The 18895-nt window shown below is 32.7% G+C and overlaps 1 protein-coding gene across 1 annotated transcript; it reads right to left on the bottom strand.

The window, feature by feature from the left end:
• Window positions 1-7720: 7720 nt before the first annotated feature.
• Window positions 7721-8430, bottom strand: LOC132948416 (protein FAM200A-like). Its single transcript, XM_061018856.1, has 2 exons — window positions 8235-8430; window positions 7721-8037 (listed from the first exon to the last, which is right to left on the bottom strand). The coding sequence occupies exons 1-2, from the start codon at window positions 8428-8430 to the stop codon at window positions 7721-7723; spliced, it is 513 nt and encodes a 170-aa protein (XP_060874839.1).
• Window positions 8431-18895: the final 10465 nt, after the last annotated feature.

The following is an 18895-nucleotide window of genomic DNA, read 5'->3' as shown; positions in this document are numbered from 1 at the left end:
TCCCGCTCGCTGCCGACGACGACCGCGACGCTCGCCTATACAACGCTGCCGCCTGTCGCCGCTGCTGCTACGACCTGCCGTGACGGGCGGCGGTGTCGGCGACGAGACCGGCCGGACCAGTTGTTGTCCGTGTTTATAATATATCGCGGTGATGCGGACACCGCCTCCGCCATCGTCTGCGTACATAATATTATACTTTTTTTTATGTATTACATGTTTTCTTATATTTTATAACACGTGTACATAGGTACCAGTGTAATGTACCACCCACGGCCGCTGATGCGACCACGGCGTGTTTTATTATAATAATATAATATATTATTTTTTATTACTATTATTATTATTATCATAATCATCATCATCGTTGTCAATGCGCGAACGGAGTGATTGTGTTAAACTTAGAAGCGTACAAGCATTTATCATAAATATTAGTATTTACAATCAATGGTACGAGTTAAACGCTCGACGGTCGGTCACTCGGTCGCATGCTGTATGATGTATTATTACCAGCTGTTTAATGTTTATTCCCTAAAAGTTGGTTAAGTATGTATGCCTATTAATTTTATGCATTATCTATGTCTCAAAAGTTCATTAAGTATACTATATAGGTATGTATCATATTATTACCAAGCTCGGTTAAATGTATTGTATTTTATTGTGATATCTGGCAAGTGGCAACAGATGTTTATAAATCATTATTACCCGCAGAGGACATCACATACACATGTGTTTTCTCCGTCTTACGATCTGTAAGTTAAGTTATAGACGTACAACATGTAATAAATTTGCCTATAGTATTTACTATAGTAAATTTACCTGTTATCATTCTTAAAGTTAAAACATCATATTTTTATATATGTTGGAACTTTTATGTTGGTTAAATTTGTCTGTAGTATATTATAAGCTTTATTAAAATTTAATATTTTACATAGGTACTTATAACTATTATGGATGCTAATAAAAATATAGTACAAAAGATTGATAATTGGTCAATTCAAATTAATATTAAAGGTATAACATTATATTACAAGCTTAGTAAAATTGCTAAACGAAAATTTGCTTTTTTTTACTGGCGGAGAGAAAGAAAACAAATACCTGGCTATATAGTGCTTAAATACGAGTAACGAATTGGTAAGATTGATATCTATTATATTAATTATGCGAGTATAAAAACTTAGTCTTGTCGTGCGACACATATAATTATTATAATATTATATTGTAGGTTGTGTTCGGAGTTGACCCGTCGCGATTTTACCTGTTGAAATCATTTTTTTTTTCTACCTACTTATATCTACGCTAAAATATAAGCTTACATATTATATTGAACGCGTATTGTATTTTATATTACATCATTTTCGCATTTCGCACATCAGGCATGTAAAACTATATTGCCTGAAAATTGTCGACGACTGCTTGTTTTAATTCTTTTCGCTAGCGTGTTGATTTCCGCTCTATTTTGACTATACATACACACATTATAGGTATACTGCTACATTATACATTTGAGTTATAAAACGAATTTTCATCTCATAAGGTAAACGAGATTTATATCTACTTTGCAACTGCGTATTGATTATTATTTGTTTGTTACTTACAAATAGGTCTCTGCTTGTATAGTACTTAATTTCTTATACAACCTTTTTTATTAGCTGATTTGAGTTAATTCGCGTGTTATATTATACAATTATGAATCTTTAATAAACAGCAACGTTATGATATTGGTTACCACTTAAGTTTCACATTCCCACCTATATGGAAATCGCTATATACAATATACTTTTATTCATATATAAGTTAGCGCAATGCATACAGTAGAAAATATTTTTGTGACTCACTCTGTACGTATTTGTTTAACTTACTCCATTTATATTGTGTCTGTAAACGGAATGGTGAATGGTGATGATCACGTTATAAAAATGGTTATTATTAATAACAGAAACAAATTAATATGTCCCTATCCGGCTGTAGTTATAGAATATAGACAGATTGAAAGAGAATGCACCTTTATATTATACCTAACGTACTATGTAGGGAATATAATTGATTATAAAAGAGAGGGTGAATTTTTCGTTTTAAACGGACGTATATCTATTAACGGTTCAATTATCATACATGTATAATGTATATATATATAAATTAAGTTGATTATTTTTATATAATTGTTTTTCGTCGTACATCGACTTTATCCATAAAAAGATAACATTTCATTTTAAAAAAAGGAACATTACAAACTGTCAATATCTTGTTATATATAGCCATACAGGCAGTGGTGTAATTAGGGGGGATATGGGTATATATAGCCTAGAGCCTTTTTTAAAATAACTTTTATAATATTCTAGTGAGCACTTGACTATTATTTTAAGATTTTTAAATAAATATTAATGGACAATGGTTATCTATTATCACAGTTAAAAGATGTAAATGATAAAAACTTAGAACTTACGACTTCTGATATAATTTTTAACCGCCCAAAAATTATCCTTCTTAACCTTCTTGTATAAACTATAAACACAGAATAACTTAAAACTGTTAATATTGTTTATAATTATTATTTTTGTAAATTACATAATAACACCTGAGATTGCCATGCCCATTAAAAAACTCTAAAAATGCCCTGAATAAAATGCTTTTATGTCCTGCAGTACTTATGCACTACATTTTTTTTAAAAATAATTTCGTAACAAATTATTATATAAATTCGTAATTTTTTTTTGTACATGTTTAGATCGTTTATTTATTTACCTGTATAAAGTTAGAATTTTTTCAATTTATATAAAAATCATGTAAAAGCATATAAAAATCTTAAAATAAAATTTCTAAGTATTTAAAAATGCCTCAAAAATCTTATAATTCTCTAAAAAATAAAAATAACAACCTTAAAATTTAACATTGTTATTAAGAACGCTTGAATAGACTATAATATCGTGCATCGGGGGGATTCGGGATATAATACTAAATCCTGAAGACATACTAGACATTTTAGCAAAAAATAAAAAGAAAGATGGACTTTATATTATGAATCATACATTTAATTTAATTGTTTACTTTATTATATTTGAATTACCATTTACCATTAACCTAATTTAATTTATAATAATAAATTAATATCTTATTATGATGAATGAAAGTTAACGAACAAGGGGGATGTGGGGGGCATAGCCTATAATTATAAAAACTTATATCCTACCACAGAAACAATTTCTAAATACGCCACTGCATACATTTAATGAACGTGGACAATGGATTAACTGGGACGAATATCACATGTATTTATGTATTTTATGTGCAATTAGATTTTAGAAGACAAATAATCAATGAAAAAAGCATAAAATAACAATAATAATAGGTATTATAGGTATGTACCTATTATAAGTTAAGAAACAAATAAATTATACACGATTGCTGTCACACTACCTATATTATTATATTTTTTTATAGACTGGTAAAAGGTATACGATGAGTTCTGAATTATCAAAATGGGTATAAATACTGGCATAGTACATGTATACCGTATATATAATAATTTATACCGTTAATTCAAAATCTACACCCCAAGGGGTGTGAAAAAAGGTGTTACTGCCAATATATTTTCCCACATATTTTATTATTGTATGTGAAATATGCCACATAAGAAATATACAACAATTAAATCCAATAGCTTGGAAACATTTTGTTTAAAAATAATTTAATTAAATAAATAAAAATAATAATAAAGAAATTTTGTAATTTAGACATTGGTGATTGCCGATGGTAATTGCACAATATTTTATATAGATGTTTTACTTTACATGTTGATTAAAATATAAATTAAGTAATCTCACTACTTATTGTCTTATTGTATACTTTATAGTAATTTTTATTTATGAATTGGGTGTATCTATAGGTGAAAAAATTACCAGTGAACAAATTGAATTAGGTAGGTAGGTATAAATTATTACCTACGCCTTAAATAAATTTAACCAGATCCATTATAATAATTGTATTACCTACCTGATATAGTGATATCTATATTAGGGTAGGTACTATAGGTATATAATTATCTATTTAAAATTTGAACATTAATTCGGTAAGATGATATTCTTATTTGATAAGTGTAAAATACTGAAACGTTACACATATTAATTATTATATAAGTACCCGGGTTAAGAATTATATCTTTACGGCTACACTCAGTCTTGAAACATTGACTTTGACCAATGACCCTCACTAATATGTAAGTACCTATAATAACCACATAGGTAGGTACTAGGTAGTAAATAACGTTTATCACAATACCGATAAAATACTGTAATATAGGTATACATAATTGTTTTATATTGTTTTCTATTATACAATGTTGATAAAAAAAACAAACCATTTACAATCTATAAAAAATAAATACCTACATCACATCCCATGTTTTCAGATTTTTCACAAATATTTTTAGTATTTTTAGTTTAAAAATTAGATAGAAATAAAGTGCACACTTTTAAATAAGTATTAATGTACCTATACGATTTGTTCTTTTTAATAATTTACTGAGCTGACATAATTTCGAAGGTCCTGGTTTAATAAAAAAATTAATACTGTTTTTATAAAACATTCGCGATGATTTAGAACTATGATTTAAATACAAATATAACATAAGCATCTCCACGTATATTCATCCAGAGTTACAGTATGAATATTTGTAAATGTCACTCATAAAAATATTGTATACCCGTTACCTACTGAAAGCAAAAACTCCAAAATAAATTTATAATTATTATATTTGAAATCCTTAAAATTTAATCAATAGGTATTTATATTTTAAATTAATGAAAAAAAAATTGGTTTCTTCTTAAGGCGTATAAAATAAAAATATTATAATAATTTATATTTTAATAAATATTTTACTGGGGAAATTTTTTGAAATATATCATGTATAAAACTCTAAAAGTAATGCATTTAGAAGACAAATAATTAATAACGATGATATTCAAACAAAGCATGATATACATAGTTTAAAGCATATTATTGACTATTGTGTTATTGGGAGTAGGCACTATGTTTAAACTAATATGATGATATAATAAAATTGTTAGTTAATTTAAGATAGGGGGATTTTCTGTTGCATTACAACAATATATATATATAATGAATTATTATATATACGACATACCTACTGAAACAACCTATACCATGTCTTTATGTCTGATATTCTATATTGTTCATATTATAGTACCTACGGCGTCTGTAACTGTACTATACTACTACAGTTACTATACTTTAATAGGTAGGTATTTCGATATGGTAATGTGGTGTTGTTATCAACATATTATGTTTTTCCATAAAATTTGTAATAATGACAACATTAATGGCGTTATATTTAGTTATATTACACTGTTATGTAGGTAGTTAGAGACATTTAAAATGTGTTAACTACTTGGAAATTGCTTTGATTTCCAAAAAAGTTGACATAATATATTTCAAAATAATCTATTTTTTGTGTTGCCAAAACGTATAACATTTGCAAATTATGCAAATGATAATATCGAGGCTGGCGAATAAACTCAATAGGTACCTAATAGCCTTTTTTAATACAATAGAATAACACAAGTATAAAATCGTATAGGAATGAAAAAACAAGGATAGTGTCCAAAGCGTCACGATATGCTGTAAAGATAAGACTTCTGCAGACACAAAAAACGCTGAATATACAACCCATACTATTCTTTATGTGCATACACAATATAATATAAAATATATATACACGATAATACACAATGTAAAAAAAACATGTTTAACAGGACGGCTCCATATTTGGCTCATCGAAACAGGTTTATGAGAGTTTTTACCCTGGGATAAAATATGTTTCGTGCAATAGCTTAGATCTTATAAAATTAATTATAAACACTTCTCGTGTAGAAATATACCTATAGCTATAATAGCGTTGCAGCGACTATTGTCTTGCAAACTCGAGACATTTTGGAAATAATTTTCATGATTATATAATGAAACGACATGATGATATATACGTAAAATATAATACATAAATGATGGTACCTATACGAATAATAAAATATAATATAATATTTACATATACTTACTCCATATAGGTAAGTAGCTATCTTGGTACCTATTATATTATTATGGCTATTGGTTATAGAACGCGGTGTATATATAATATTTGCAGGGTATGTGCTATTTTCACGATTTTAAATGTGTAATTGAACGGATCATGATGGTAGCGTATGGACAATGGACATGGTATTAGTGTATATAACTATATAAGTGTATAAGACTGTATCGAAATATTGTGCGTCTCAGCCGTGATGAATACTATTAGTGGTTTAGTCGATAGATACCTCTATAAGTTCATTTTTCAAAATAGTATACGAATTATTGGTAAGTATTACATTAAGATTATGTAATTTATATCATTGAGCATTGTGTATAACATGAAGACTAGAATTTCAGTATTCTTGGCATAGGCGTAGGTACCAAGGATTTTTCAAAAATGATTGGAGAAGAGTTAATTAGGTACCGTAACAATTTTTTTTCAGTATAAATTATTATAATAATATAAATAATTTCATAATTAATACAACATAATATAAAGTATAAATTGTTCCAGGTTGATGGATAGATGTTGTATGTTACATAATAAGTGATAGTAGGTACATTATATTATTATACCTATTATTTATTTTTATATAACTACCGTCTATATAGCTTTATTATATTTTGGACAAATCATCTAATTGCAATTTTCTGGGTGCCTTTTTTGAAAATAATATAAATATTTAATAGTATTAATATATAGGAATTTTTTTAGCGTAAGACACTCATTATCTTGAAAATATTTTTCTTACAAAAAATACATTTTCTAGAAAACATATTTTTAACTGTTTTCATCATTATCATTTTTTTTTTAAGTTTTTACTTTATTGAATTATAATATATGTAATATATATTTTTAAATTCATATTTTGAAGCAGGATATTGTTCATAATATTTTGATATGCAAAGATAAAATTTTAAACGAGTATTATTATAGCCTATAGGTACATAGTTAATTAGTATGTATACAAGTTTAGATGAGCAGACTAGCGGAACAACATTTTGCAAGAGACTTTAAATACTTATACAATTATAACTTATTACTAAATACTAATAAATAATAATTATTCAAAATACTCCCAAAAATATTCTGCTTTTAAATATGAAACTAAAAATGTATATAATCATCACGATCATAGATAATATAATATCTATAAGCGTGAAGTTGCTACCCGAAGAAGAATATGACATTTTCCATCAGTATTAGGATATTTTAAAATGGCAATTACCTACCCGTTTTCGCCATTTATGCTATTGAAATTATTAAAAAGTTTGGTTTCTGTTTCTTCTAATTTACCTTCTATGATCGAAATATTAAAACAACTAAAAATCAAAAAGATTTTTTTTCATTTTACTTGTTTTTTTTAATTTATACAGGTTCTATAAAATCGGCACAGTTCACATATATATAAAACTTAAAATTGATTTTACAACGTACAATGATGTGTGTTTTAGATTCTGAGCGAAGCGATGCATGTATTGATTTTCCAATGATGTGTGTTTTTTCTTTATCTTTTAATTTTTTTTAATTTTTTTAAAATTTTTTTCTGTCTGTCATCACTATTTAGGACAGTAAAAGTGTTTGGATTTTCTTCAACATTAACTTTTCTGATAGGAAAGTGAATCTAAATAGGTATATTTAATGAGAAATGTGTGCCTGATGGGCGTTACAAATATTTTTAATTCTTGGACGAATAGTTGACAGACATACTCTCATTTCTTTTTCCACTGAATTTAGTTTTTCTCGTTTTTCTCGTTTTTTATTTTTTATATTTGTAAGCTCTGAAAACCCTTGTTCACAAAGATATGAGGTTGAGAACGGCAAAAGAATAGTCAGTGCTTTTATAGATATCTCTGGATATTCTTTAGAAACATATGTCAAGAATTTATTGAGAGTGATCTTTTTGAATTTCAACTGCAATGTTCGATCATTTTTAATTGAACAGAGATTTTCTTCTTCAACAAGTTTTAATCAACCAAGTCACTAATAGACACATTAAAAGGGTCTCGTACCCAGTCATAATTTTTAATATTAATACTTGGAAAATATTTATTCATTTTTACTTCTAACAATGTGATAGACTTGACTATTAATGACAAAATGTTGTCATCCGCAACTAGTAAAAAAGTACGTGGAAACATGATTAAATTACCTTGATTAATTTTAGTTTTCCATAAATTCAATTTCTCGATGAAAGCCATAATTTTGTCCAACGATGTTAGTATATTTTCATCACGACCTTGCATACTTGAATTTAGTTTATTGAGATGCTCAAACAAATCAGTTAAGAAAGATGACTTTGTCCACGACTCTTCATCCCCAAGAAAGTTTAATTCAGTTTCTTCCATAGTTAAAAACCGCGGCACACCTAGTGGATACTCGCGGCACACCAGTGTGCCACGGCACCCAGTTTGAAAACCACTGATCTAGTTGGTACTTTGAAGGGTCAAAAGTAAAAATATCCCAGTAATTTTTAAAAGCAACATGAACAACAAAAGAAAAATTAAGGAAAAACGAGAATTTCTACGTCAAATCTGTTTTCGAGAAAATCGATTTTGGTTTTTGGTGCAACTCTAAAACAAATAACCGTAGGTACATGAAATTTTGACTGAATGTTTATTTTAGCATTTTCTATACACCATAACATTTTCCAAATATTTTGACTTATTTTGAGCTGTTTACGGACATTTTCATTTTCAATGTTTTTAAGTTTTTGTTTCTATAAATATCAATATAATTTTATTTGTTGGTTAAAAAAGCTTGAAAATTTAATAGAAGGCTCCTAGGTTATTGTTTCAAAGGCAGATGAAAAAAATTAAAAATCCTTAGTCACAGTTTTTATTTATAAGCATTTAAAGTTCAAATCTTGACAAAATACGGAAAAATCACGAGTTTAGATGAGAATTCATAAAAATTTTTCTCTTTAAATCTAAGGTTTAAAAATGTAATATAAGATTATCCATAAGTTTGTCTACCTTTATCAAAAAAAAAAAATGTCTACAAGAAAGTCAAATTAAATTTTTATGAGCGTTTGAAATTTATATTTTTACAACATTAGATATTCCCTCGATTTCTCATGTATCGATTTTCTTAGTTTGTTGTAATTAAAAAATGTATGACTGTAGATACTTGAAAATTTCACTGAATGTTTATATTAGCATCTTCTATACACGATAACATTTTGAAAATAATTTGACTCTTTCGAACTGTTTACGGACATTGTCAGTTTTCAAGACATTCCACTCCCCCCCCCCCCCACCCCAATAAAAGGCTCCTACTATATTGTTACAATGATATTTGAAAAATATTAGTCCTGGTTTTTATTTATAAGCATTTAAAATTCAAATTTTGACAAAATACGGAAAAATCACGAAAATTAGCAAATTATTTTGAGTTGAGAACTCATATAAATTTTTTTCACTGAATGTTTATATTAGCATTTTCTATACACGATAAAAGTTTTGAAAATAATTTGACTCTTTTTGAACTGTTTACGGGACATTGTCAGTTTTATTTTTTTATTTTTTTTTCTATAAATACCAATAAAATTTTATTTGTTTGGTAAAAAAGCAAGAAAATTTAATATAATGCTCCTGATATATCGTTCTATAGCAGTTGAAAAATATTAAAAATACATAGGCACAATTTTTTTTTATAAGCATTTAAAGTTCAAATGTTGACAAAATTTATCAAAATTTATAATTTAATAATTATTTTGTAGTTAAAAATTTTAAAATGTTCAACTTTTATAGCTAAGAATTGAAAATTTAAAACAAGGTAAAATAGGTAAATATATAAATTACTTTATTCACAATAATATCATCACAATAATATACTAAATAATATCATAGACCTGACTGACCGTTTTCGCTCAGAATCGTTTTTCTTATACAATGATATTATATCATTGAATTCAATTTTAACACCAACCATTACAGTGACCCACTTGTAACCTACTGTACAGCAGAGCGGCATCCACTTACCCACCTTTTTTGTTTTTGTTTCTTTATGTTTCATGGTACTGGACATAATAATATTGTGTTTTGTGAATTGTGACCGTTGAATTTTGATGTCACCCGACCACTTTTTTCAAAGTTCGGCGCCACTGGTTGAACTATACATTTTTAAATGGTAAAAGGGGTAAAAGAATGATCGTGAATTGTTCAAAACATCGAAGAAGCGTATAAAGTTAAAAAAATGATCAACATTTTTCTGTACAGTGACCCACTTGTAACCTACTGTACAGCAGAGCGACATCCACTTACTTACCTTTTTTTTTTACCGATAAAAGTATTTAGTATTTACTTGAATTATTTTCTTATTTAAAAATACTGAATACTAATAAATACATTAAATTAAATTAGTATTTAAATACAAGATACAAAATACTTTAGAAGAACACCCAGAAAATACCAAATACTATAGGTACAACTACCCCTGCTTTTTTCAAAATCATTAAGTCTTGTTGGTAAATGGTGATAGAAACAACAACGTCCAAACTTTAGCGTCGTCGTGCTTATACGAGTCACAGAGCAACCGAGCGGGGATGGCGCCGTACGTACGGCGTGAGTCTTGGAGTCATATTGCACCTACAAATTACAATCTACATAGTAAATAGATTTTAGGATTTTATCATTTACTTTACAAATCTTATAATATATATTACATATTAAGTCCGGAATCGTTCATTTCGCAATATGTACAGTGATTCTAAATAAAATCATTCGGAACATCGCTCGAACTGTTCAAAGTATAGATAAAGTTGTTTATACAATCACTGTACAATTAATGACAAAATGTAAAAATTATTCAATCGATTTTACAATATTTTAGATACCTACCTACTGTTGACAGTTGTTCAGAAACATAACTTCAACCAACTTTAGTCCGGACTACTGCAATATACACTGCAGTATTTCAACGTGTATTAGTAAGATTATACAATAAAAATATAAAAATGAGTGCAGTTGAAAATAATTTTAATTTTAAAAGTTTGTTCGTGCAAACAATTAAAAGTGTAAATTCGATATCCTTAGATAATGAAGAAAATTCCAAAAAATAACAAATTACGTACTCCAAAGCTAAACATTGAATAAATAAGACTTCATTATATATAGGTATACTACAAGCTACAGGTTACAACAGACGTTTAAATCGATATACGACATTGCTAAGTGGGTGCTCGAAGTTAATGAATTAATTTGTTGATTATATGGGACAGAAAGTAAATGAAGTTAAAAAATATGATATTATGATGTATATAATTAAGAAAAATGTATGATATTCTTGAAAAGTCGCATAAGAAACAAGGCATGAGCATTGAGTGCATCATGGTGGACTACATATTATAATGATTTATAATCTAAAAAATAATTACGTTAATATGCGTATACATCACGTATTCACATCTTGTTAATAGTTGTTATTCAATTATATTTAAAAAATGTTGTAAGGTGTTAAAAAAAGAGAGATTAAAAAAATAGGTAATAAGTTAATACGTTATTAAATAACTTAACTTGTAACTTATTAACCCGTTAATGCCCAGCCTTGCCTCTGTGTGAGTATTATAGTAATATATCAATAATAATATTAATAATAATGGTGTTTGGAAAAATAAATGGTCCCGAAATCTAACTGATGCTGGTCAATTCAAAATATGATGGCGTACTATCGCTGGCTACTAATAAACGATGTTTGTTTCAAATTATCGGTGACCGCCTAGGACGATATTCGGAATCGTCTCAATTGCAATTCTGAGTTCTGACTATCTATATACGCACACGGCACACTAAAATATATCTGCAGTGAAAATGACCGAGTTGTATAATAACAAAAAATCTCACCAAGTCGAATCAACAATAATGGACGTCATTAAAATATCATCAGCCCCATAATCTAGTATGTGATAATGGAAACAAAACTTAGAATGTTTGACAAATTCGATGAAGAACCGACGATTGGGGACTTGGTGGGGTCTGTTGCCCTGCAATTGTATTATTGTATTATGCGACCCAGTTTTTGTGGCAACTCGTCGACGATTATTCAACTGGACGATGCATCCAGTACTGAACCAGTTAAAAAAATCAAAGACGACTTGTTTGCAGACACTTTCTGTGCAGGTGGCGGTGGAGGCGCAATGTGACTAGGCGGAGTACGTCATCTCCGCCAGGAGAACTAAGGTAAAAAAACTGTTTTTTTTTGGGGGGGGGGGACTTGGTCAGTTGGCTGGACCTGGAGGTCGATGAGAATCATCTTCACTGCGTGGAGAGGTATCGGGGAGGTGTCACGAAATCCATACGTGTATTCTGTTGTTGCTCCCTATGAGAAACCGTGTGCGAGATTCTTCCCTCTGGCCAAAGGGCAGCGAACAAGGGGATGCGACGTGGGGTCGAGGTTTAGGTACGTGATAGTGCACTTTTAGGGTGATTGGCGCCCGGCGGTAAGTTGTCAATACACGTTCTCCGGCCACTGACACTCGAGACCCTCTGGCGGGTCGGCGGTCGTCTTCATGGGCTTCATCGGTCGCGACTCGCGAGTAACGACGACGACACGAAGACACGACGACGGAGGCTAGCGGTACCAGCGCAGACAACTACGTCGCCCAACGGTACCACTGACGATCGAGTGACGACTGCTACAGTTCTGCAAGAATACGACTCATGACGGCGACGACGAATGACAGTTGCGGTGAATTTTTATCCTTGGGAAGAGGGGCAGGAAAAGGCATAAACATTATATTTTAGTGGGTAATAGGAAAAAAAGTGTCGTTTGCTTTTTTCTTTTGTTTCTTTTCTTTTTTCTTTTTCTTATGTTTGTTTTTTTTAATATGCGTATACATCACGTATTCACATCTTGTTAATAGTTGTTATTCAATTATATTTAAAAAATGTTGTAAGGTGTTAAAAAAAGGGAGATTAAAAAAAAGGTAATACGTTAAGATGTACGCTTAGGAAAATTCAGCAGCTTGGTTTAAAAAAATTGTGTGGCTACTAATTGCGTCCCGCGGTAAAAATTTCTTCCGAATTGCGGCCCGAGTTTTTTTGGGTTACATACGAATTGCGGCCAGAAATTTAAAATATGTACATTTAAATTTAAAAAGCTTCATTTTCCTTCACATTTTTATACAGACTTAGAACTGTCTGTAGCATCAGTAGATACTGCAGGTAGGTTAAAAATGATGTTTTGTTTTAAACATTTTGGCACTGGTAAAAACATATATGATATTTCTAAAGGTTAAAAAGTTTTTTTGACATTAAAATCTGATATTAAAATGTTTTTTTTTTTATTAAAAAATTTCGGCACTGGTAAAAACGTTTATGATATTTATTGAAGTTAAAAATGTTAGTATACTTTAGTATAATGTTATTATAATTCTTAGGTATTATGGCACTGGTAAAAACTTGTATGATAGTATTTGTATAAATTCAAATTTGTCAATTTGGTTTTCTTCTAACCGTTTCATAGCATTTCTAATAAATGTTTCTTTTTCTATTATATTTGTTCTGCGAGTATTTAAGTGAGTGCTTCTTAATTTTATATAGGTATCCTTCTGTACATTTTTCAGAACATCGATGAATATAAAAATATTAGGATGAGCACTGTAGAAAAAAGCGTTGAATTTCGAATGAAAAGCCTCACAACTATTAGTAGTGCGCATAGTAGACCCCGAGTATTCTGCCCATAAAAAAGGAGGGAAATTGGACTCGTTTGAAATGTATGTTTCCAATATATAATCAACAAATATTTCTACTTTTTCATTTCTTGGTTGAATAGCCATTATGTAATCTGTAAAACAGTCACTCACATCGTTCGAATTTAAAAACGGTAAACCAAAAAAGTATTTTAAGAATTTACCGATTTCGGTATTTTTTGTATACTCACTACTTAAGCCAATTGTTTGTATTTTTCGCCACCAGCTTTGGGCTAAGTCGGCATCCTTTTAAACTAATAGAAGGCCAAACTTTTAATAGAGCTAAATGAATCGCCTTTTCAAAATCAGCAAAAACTGTTTTTGGTGAAAATGTTATGTTGAGTTTGCTACATTCAGATATGATGTGCATAAACGCCTTTTCATATGTTTTAATTTCTTTATGGGAAGTATAAAAAATAAGAGTGGTACATAATTACCATTTTGTAAACCATGAACTGTAAACATTTGGGTAAATAATTTCGGACAACTTTTAAAGGTCCCATCTACAAAAATTGTATCAACTTTACTCAAAAATTTTAAGTTAGTTTCAGTAGAAAATAATAAAATGTTTGATGTGTTGTCATTTACAAGTAAAAAATTTTCGTTACGATTTGTAACTAATAAATGACTCATATTATTTAGAGAGATGTGTAATTCATTCAAGTCCACAGGTAACTTTGGTATAATAGATGATCGAGCATGATGAATATTTTTTCTTATTAATGTTAAATCGTATGTTGTCAAAGTGTTTACGTCTTGTGTAAGGTGGCTATGAATAATTTTACTTGGCTTCTCATTAATATCATCAACAGCTTTACGTTTCATTTGATTACTTACAGTCTGCCTATTTAATATTTCAACACTATCTTTCTCGTGGTTTTCATGATTTAAAACTTTTTTAATAATTACGTTATTATTTAAATGAATATATGCTTTACAAGTCTTTTTAGTACAGCAATATCGATCAATATCATTTTTTAAATTTTTATGGAAACGAAATTTATATCCATCGATTACATATATACTACGATTTTTTTCACTTAACATTTCACTCAAAATCTCAACATTCGACATTATAAATAAATTAAAATAGAACAGCACAGAAAAGCGACGGAACGTTCTGAGCGGTAGTAAAGCGGAGACTAAGGTATACTTATTGATATCTACATTATATTGTGATTATATTTTATCAGTCAAGATTAAATTATCTAGAGTTAGAAAACCCGGGCCGCAACTCATCTGTACCCAAAATAAACTCGGGACGCAATTCGGATTAGACCTTTTTTCGTTGATATCTTTGGGACGCAACTAGTATGCAGCCAAAAAATTGTACCGTGAAAATGAGGAGTTCATGTTATTGTGTGGACAAGTCGGTAGTTTGGTTTTTTACAGGTATTTGATATATTTGAAGGAATGTTTACGTAGAATCATGCCTGAAGAAACACATGACTTGGTGGAATGGTGAAACGGTGCGTCCGGATGGACGACCCGCGTTGTAAATAAATAAATGCTTGTTGGTTTTAGTTATCAAGTATATCTATTGCTATGTGAACTGTATTTTATATTTACAATATTGGGGGCTTGAGTAAAGCGTCGATTTGTGCCGACCAGACTTAAATAAGTGAGTCGGCACAATCAGAGGCGCTTGGGTATCGATCGGGCAATCGCCGGACCCTATCTGTACAACGGGATAGGTTTGATATATTATATATATATTATACAAAGTGAATATTGGGCAGGGGAGCTGGCCATCGTCGGTACAAACTTAAATAAGCGGTACCCCGACGACGAACCAGGCTCGGATCGGACAGCTTAATTAAGCGCCGAGGTCGGAGATATGTTGGCCCTGAAAAGGGCCCTTTAGAGATGTAATACCGGAGGTTGTGGAATATCCGGCGATCCCGTAGGCCTGGATTGATAGACAGCGGTCGATGACTGGTTGGCTGTGGTATCCGTAGATCGGCGTCGTCGCCGCAATACTATAAGTCGACACGGGTCTTACAGCCGTTGAGCGGCAGCCACGAGGAAGATTTGTACTGTCGGCGTTATTGTTGTCGGTCTGCGGGTATGCACAGGTCTCGCGCCGTGGAGTGACAGATTAGTCGATGTTCACCGGTCGTCCGACCAGGCAACCGTGGAACGGCGTTATCGTCGATAGTCGGCGGTCGGACGATGCTGGCAACCGTGGAGCGGCGTTATCGTCGGTGGCCGGCGGTTGAACGATGTTTGCAGCCGTGGAGCGGCGTTGTCGTCGGTAGTAGGCTTGATCGTCGGTAGTTGGCGGTCTGTGTTTTGGTCCGTGTCTTCTTCTGTCGGAACTTTGGTTTTTGTTGTGGACAGATTGAAGGCTTGAAGTGGACTGACTAGATTGCTTTGCTTTGAAGGGGCGCCTATGCCGTTAACTATACCAGGCTTTTGCCTCTACTAGTGGATGAAAGTTGGTGAGGGTGATTATTTTAAAATTGTTGGCCTACCCATGATAGTGGGTAGGGTTTGATCCTGTTTTTAGTGGTTGGAGGGGGGTGAGTTTTACCTAAGAGTCGGATGTGGGCATGAACAGAGAAGGAGTTTTTGTAGAACATCGATTTAGATTGGGTACGGATAGAGTTTTGGATAGACTTGAAATTGGCAGATTTTAAAAGGACCGAGTTTTTGACGATAGAGGGCATACTTGTTACCGTGTGAATACCGATTTTTTGGACAGATTGGATGCGTTTCCAGTGTGAGGGACCGATAAAGGGTGCCCAAGAGGGGCCTGCATAAGAGAGAATTGGAGAGACGTAGAGTTTTAGAATGTTGAGTTTCGAAGTCTTTGGGACGGGGCTAGAACGGTTAAGTATGGGGTAGAGCATTCCACGAACGCGAGTGGCCTTTTTGGTGATATTTTGGACGTGTTTATCGAAAGTGAGTCTGCGGCCGATTGTAACGCCAAAGTATTTAGCGTGATTGGACCAGTTCACTGGATGGTTGTCGAGTATTAATGGTGGGATGGGTGAAGTATTTGAACGTCCGAAAAGGATACCTACGGTTTTGGTCGGGTTTATTTTGATTCTCCAGCGATGAAACCATGTAGTAGCTAGGTTGAGTTGGTGTTGTAATTGTATGGCTGCGCGTTTTGGGTTTTGGTCGAAAGTAAAGAACATTGTGTCGTCAGCGAATAGTGAGAGATGAGCTTTTGGAGTTGTTGGTATATCGTTTATGTACGTCAAGTATAGAGTAGGAGAGAGGCAGGATCCTTGAGGGACACCTGCGAGTATGTGTCTGGTGGACGAGAATGAGTCTTCGATTTTTGTGATGAAAGTGCGGTCAGTGAGAAAGGATTCGATGATTTTAACGATTTCAGTCGCGATGTTGAGTTGAGATAGTTTGTAGAGGAGACCTACGTGCCAGACTCGGTCGAAGGCTTTCTCTACGTCAAGAAAGATGGAAGCGGTATTTACGTTGTTGTTAAAGTTCTGGCTGAGTTGGTGAGTAAGTTTGGCCAGTTGAAGAGTGGTAGAGTGTTCTGGCCTGAAGGCAAATTTAAGTTGACGTTTGGTAGTCGGGTCACGGTTTCTCTGCCATTGACGGCGTAGCTGATTTTTTTCCGTTATTACTAGTTTTATGTAGTCGGGTAATTGGAAGGTTGAGTTTTTATGCCTAGGGGTAAATACGCTAGCTGCGATCGCGTGTTGTAGATTTTTAGTTAGACTGTCGATTGCCGAATCGATTGACTGTCTGTTGTTGGTCGGAGGTACGGTTTGGTTAGGCAAGTTTGAGAGGATTGTTTTGTATTTTGTCCAGTTTATGAAGCGGTTAGTAATTGGAGGCGACGATAATACCGGAGTACACATGGTCTCCAGAAGAATAGGGTTGTGGTCAGAAGATAGTTCGTTGAGGTTGACGATTTGGGTAGGGTATGGTAAACGAACGAGAGCGATGTCGAGTATGTCAGGTCTGTATCGAGAGTTTGTCGAGAAGTGTGTGGGGGATGAGGGAGCTGTAACGGTATAGTCTGATTGTTGAACGTGGTCAAAGAGGACGCGGCCGGCAGCGTTTGTCGAGTGGCTAAACCACAGAGGGTGTTTGGCGTTGAAATCACCTGCCGAAATTTGCCATTCAGCACTTTGGGTTAGCAAGTCTAAGTCGCGAGTCGTGAGTGTGGCGCCGGGTGGTTTGTATACCGCTGATTTAAGTAGTTCGTGGCCATTTATTTGGATAAGGACGGAAGAGGTTTGAATGAGTGTGTTAAGGGTGGTAGGTTGGTGAATGATGCATCGGTGAATTAGGACTGCCGTGCCACCATGAGCAGGCGAGCCGCGGATGGGTGGCAGATCGTTCCTGTAAGTGAAATAGTTAGGAATATGAAGTTTGGTAGAAGGGGATAGACGGGTTTCGTTAAGTAAGATTATGTCGGATTTGAGTAGAAGTGCGAGGGAACATAGTTCGTTGAGTTTGTGTTTAATACCGTTGGAGTTCCAAAATAGTATTTTTAAGTTATTCATCTTGAGGTGAGAGTATGGACAGGAATATTTTGATTGTAGTTTCTATAAATGTTTTCGGATCTTGGTTGTTAGATAGTGCAGTCAGTAGGTTGGTGAGCAGGTTGAGAATCATTGGTAAGTTAAATTGTGGGACTGGAGAAACTAAAGAAGTGTGCGGTGATTTAGATGTTGCTGCGGAGTAAGTGATTGCAGAGTTTTGTTGATGGGGAGGTGGTGGTGGTGGAGTGGTCGGGATTGGTTGTGAGGCTTGTTGTTGGACGGAGTTTTGGTTCGGTGATGGAGATACCTGCTGTTTTTGGGCCAAGAATTGTGGGCAGCCTCGAAAGTTTGCCGTGTGTGGACCACCACAGTTGCAGCAAGTCGGAGCTTGTTCGAAGGTTTTGGGGCAGATGTTGGCAGTGTGGTTTCCAGCGCATTTAACACATCGCGGCGGGTGACCACAGTTTCGGGAACCATGGCCAAAGCGTTGACACGAGAAGCACTGGGCAGGGCCGGAGGGTTTTAGAGGTTCAACCGAGATTCCCAAGTAAAATAAATTGGTAAGGAGAAAAATGTCCTTAGGAGTAGGGTTGGCAGCGATATGCACAAGACATATTGGCATAGGCTTTTCTGGGGTGCCAAAGCGGTGGACGAATTTTA

The sequence above is a fragment of the Metopolophium dirhodum genome, chromosome 7 (genome assembly GCF_019925205.1).
Source record: "Metopolophium dirhodum isolate CAU chromosome 7, ASM1992520v1, whole genome shotgun sequence".
NCBI classification, from domain to species: Eukaryota; Metazoa; Arthropoda; class Insecta; order Hemiptera; family Aphididae; genus Metopolophium; species Metopolophium dirhodum.
This window is presented reverse-complemented; position numbering and strand designations above follow the sequence as displayed.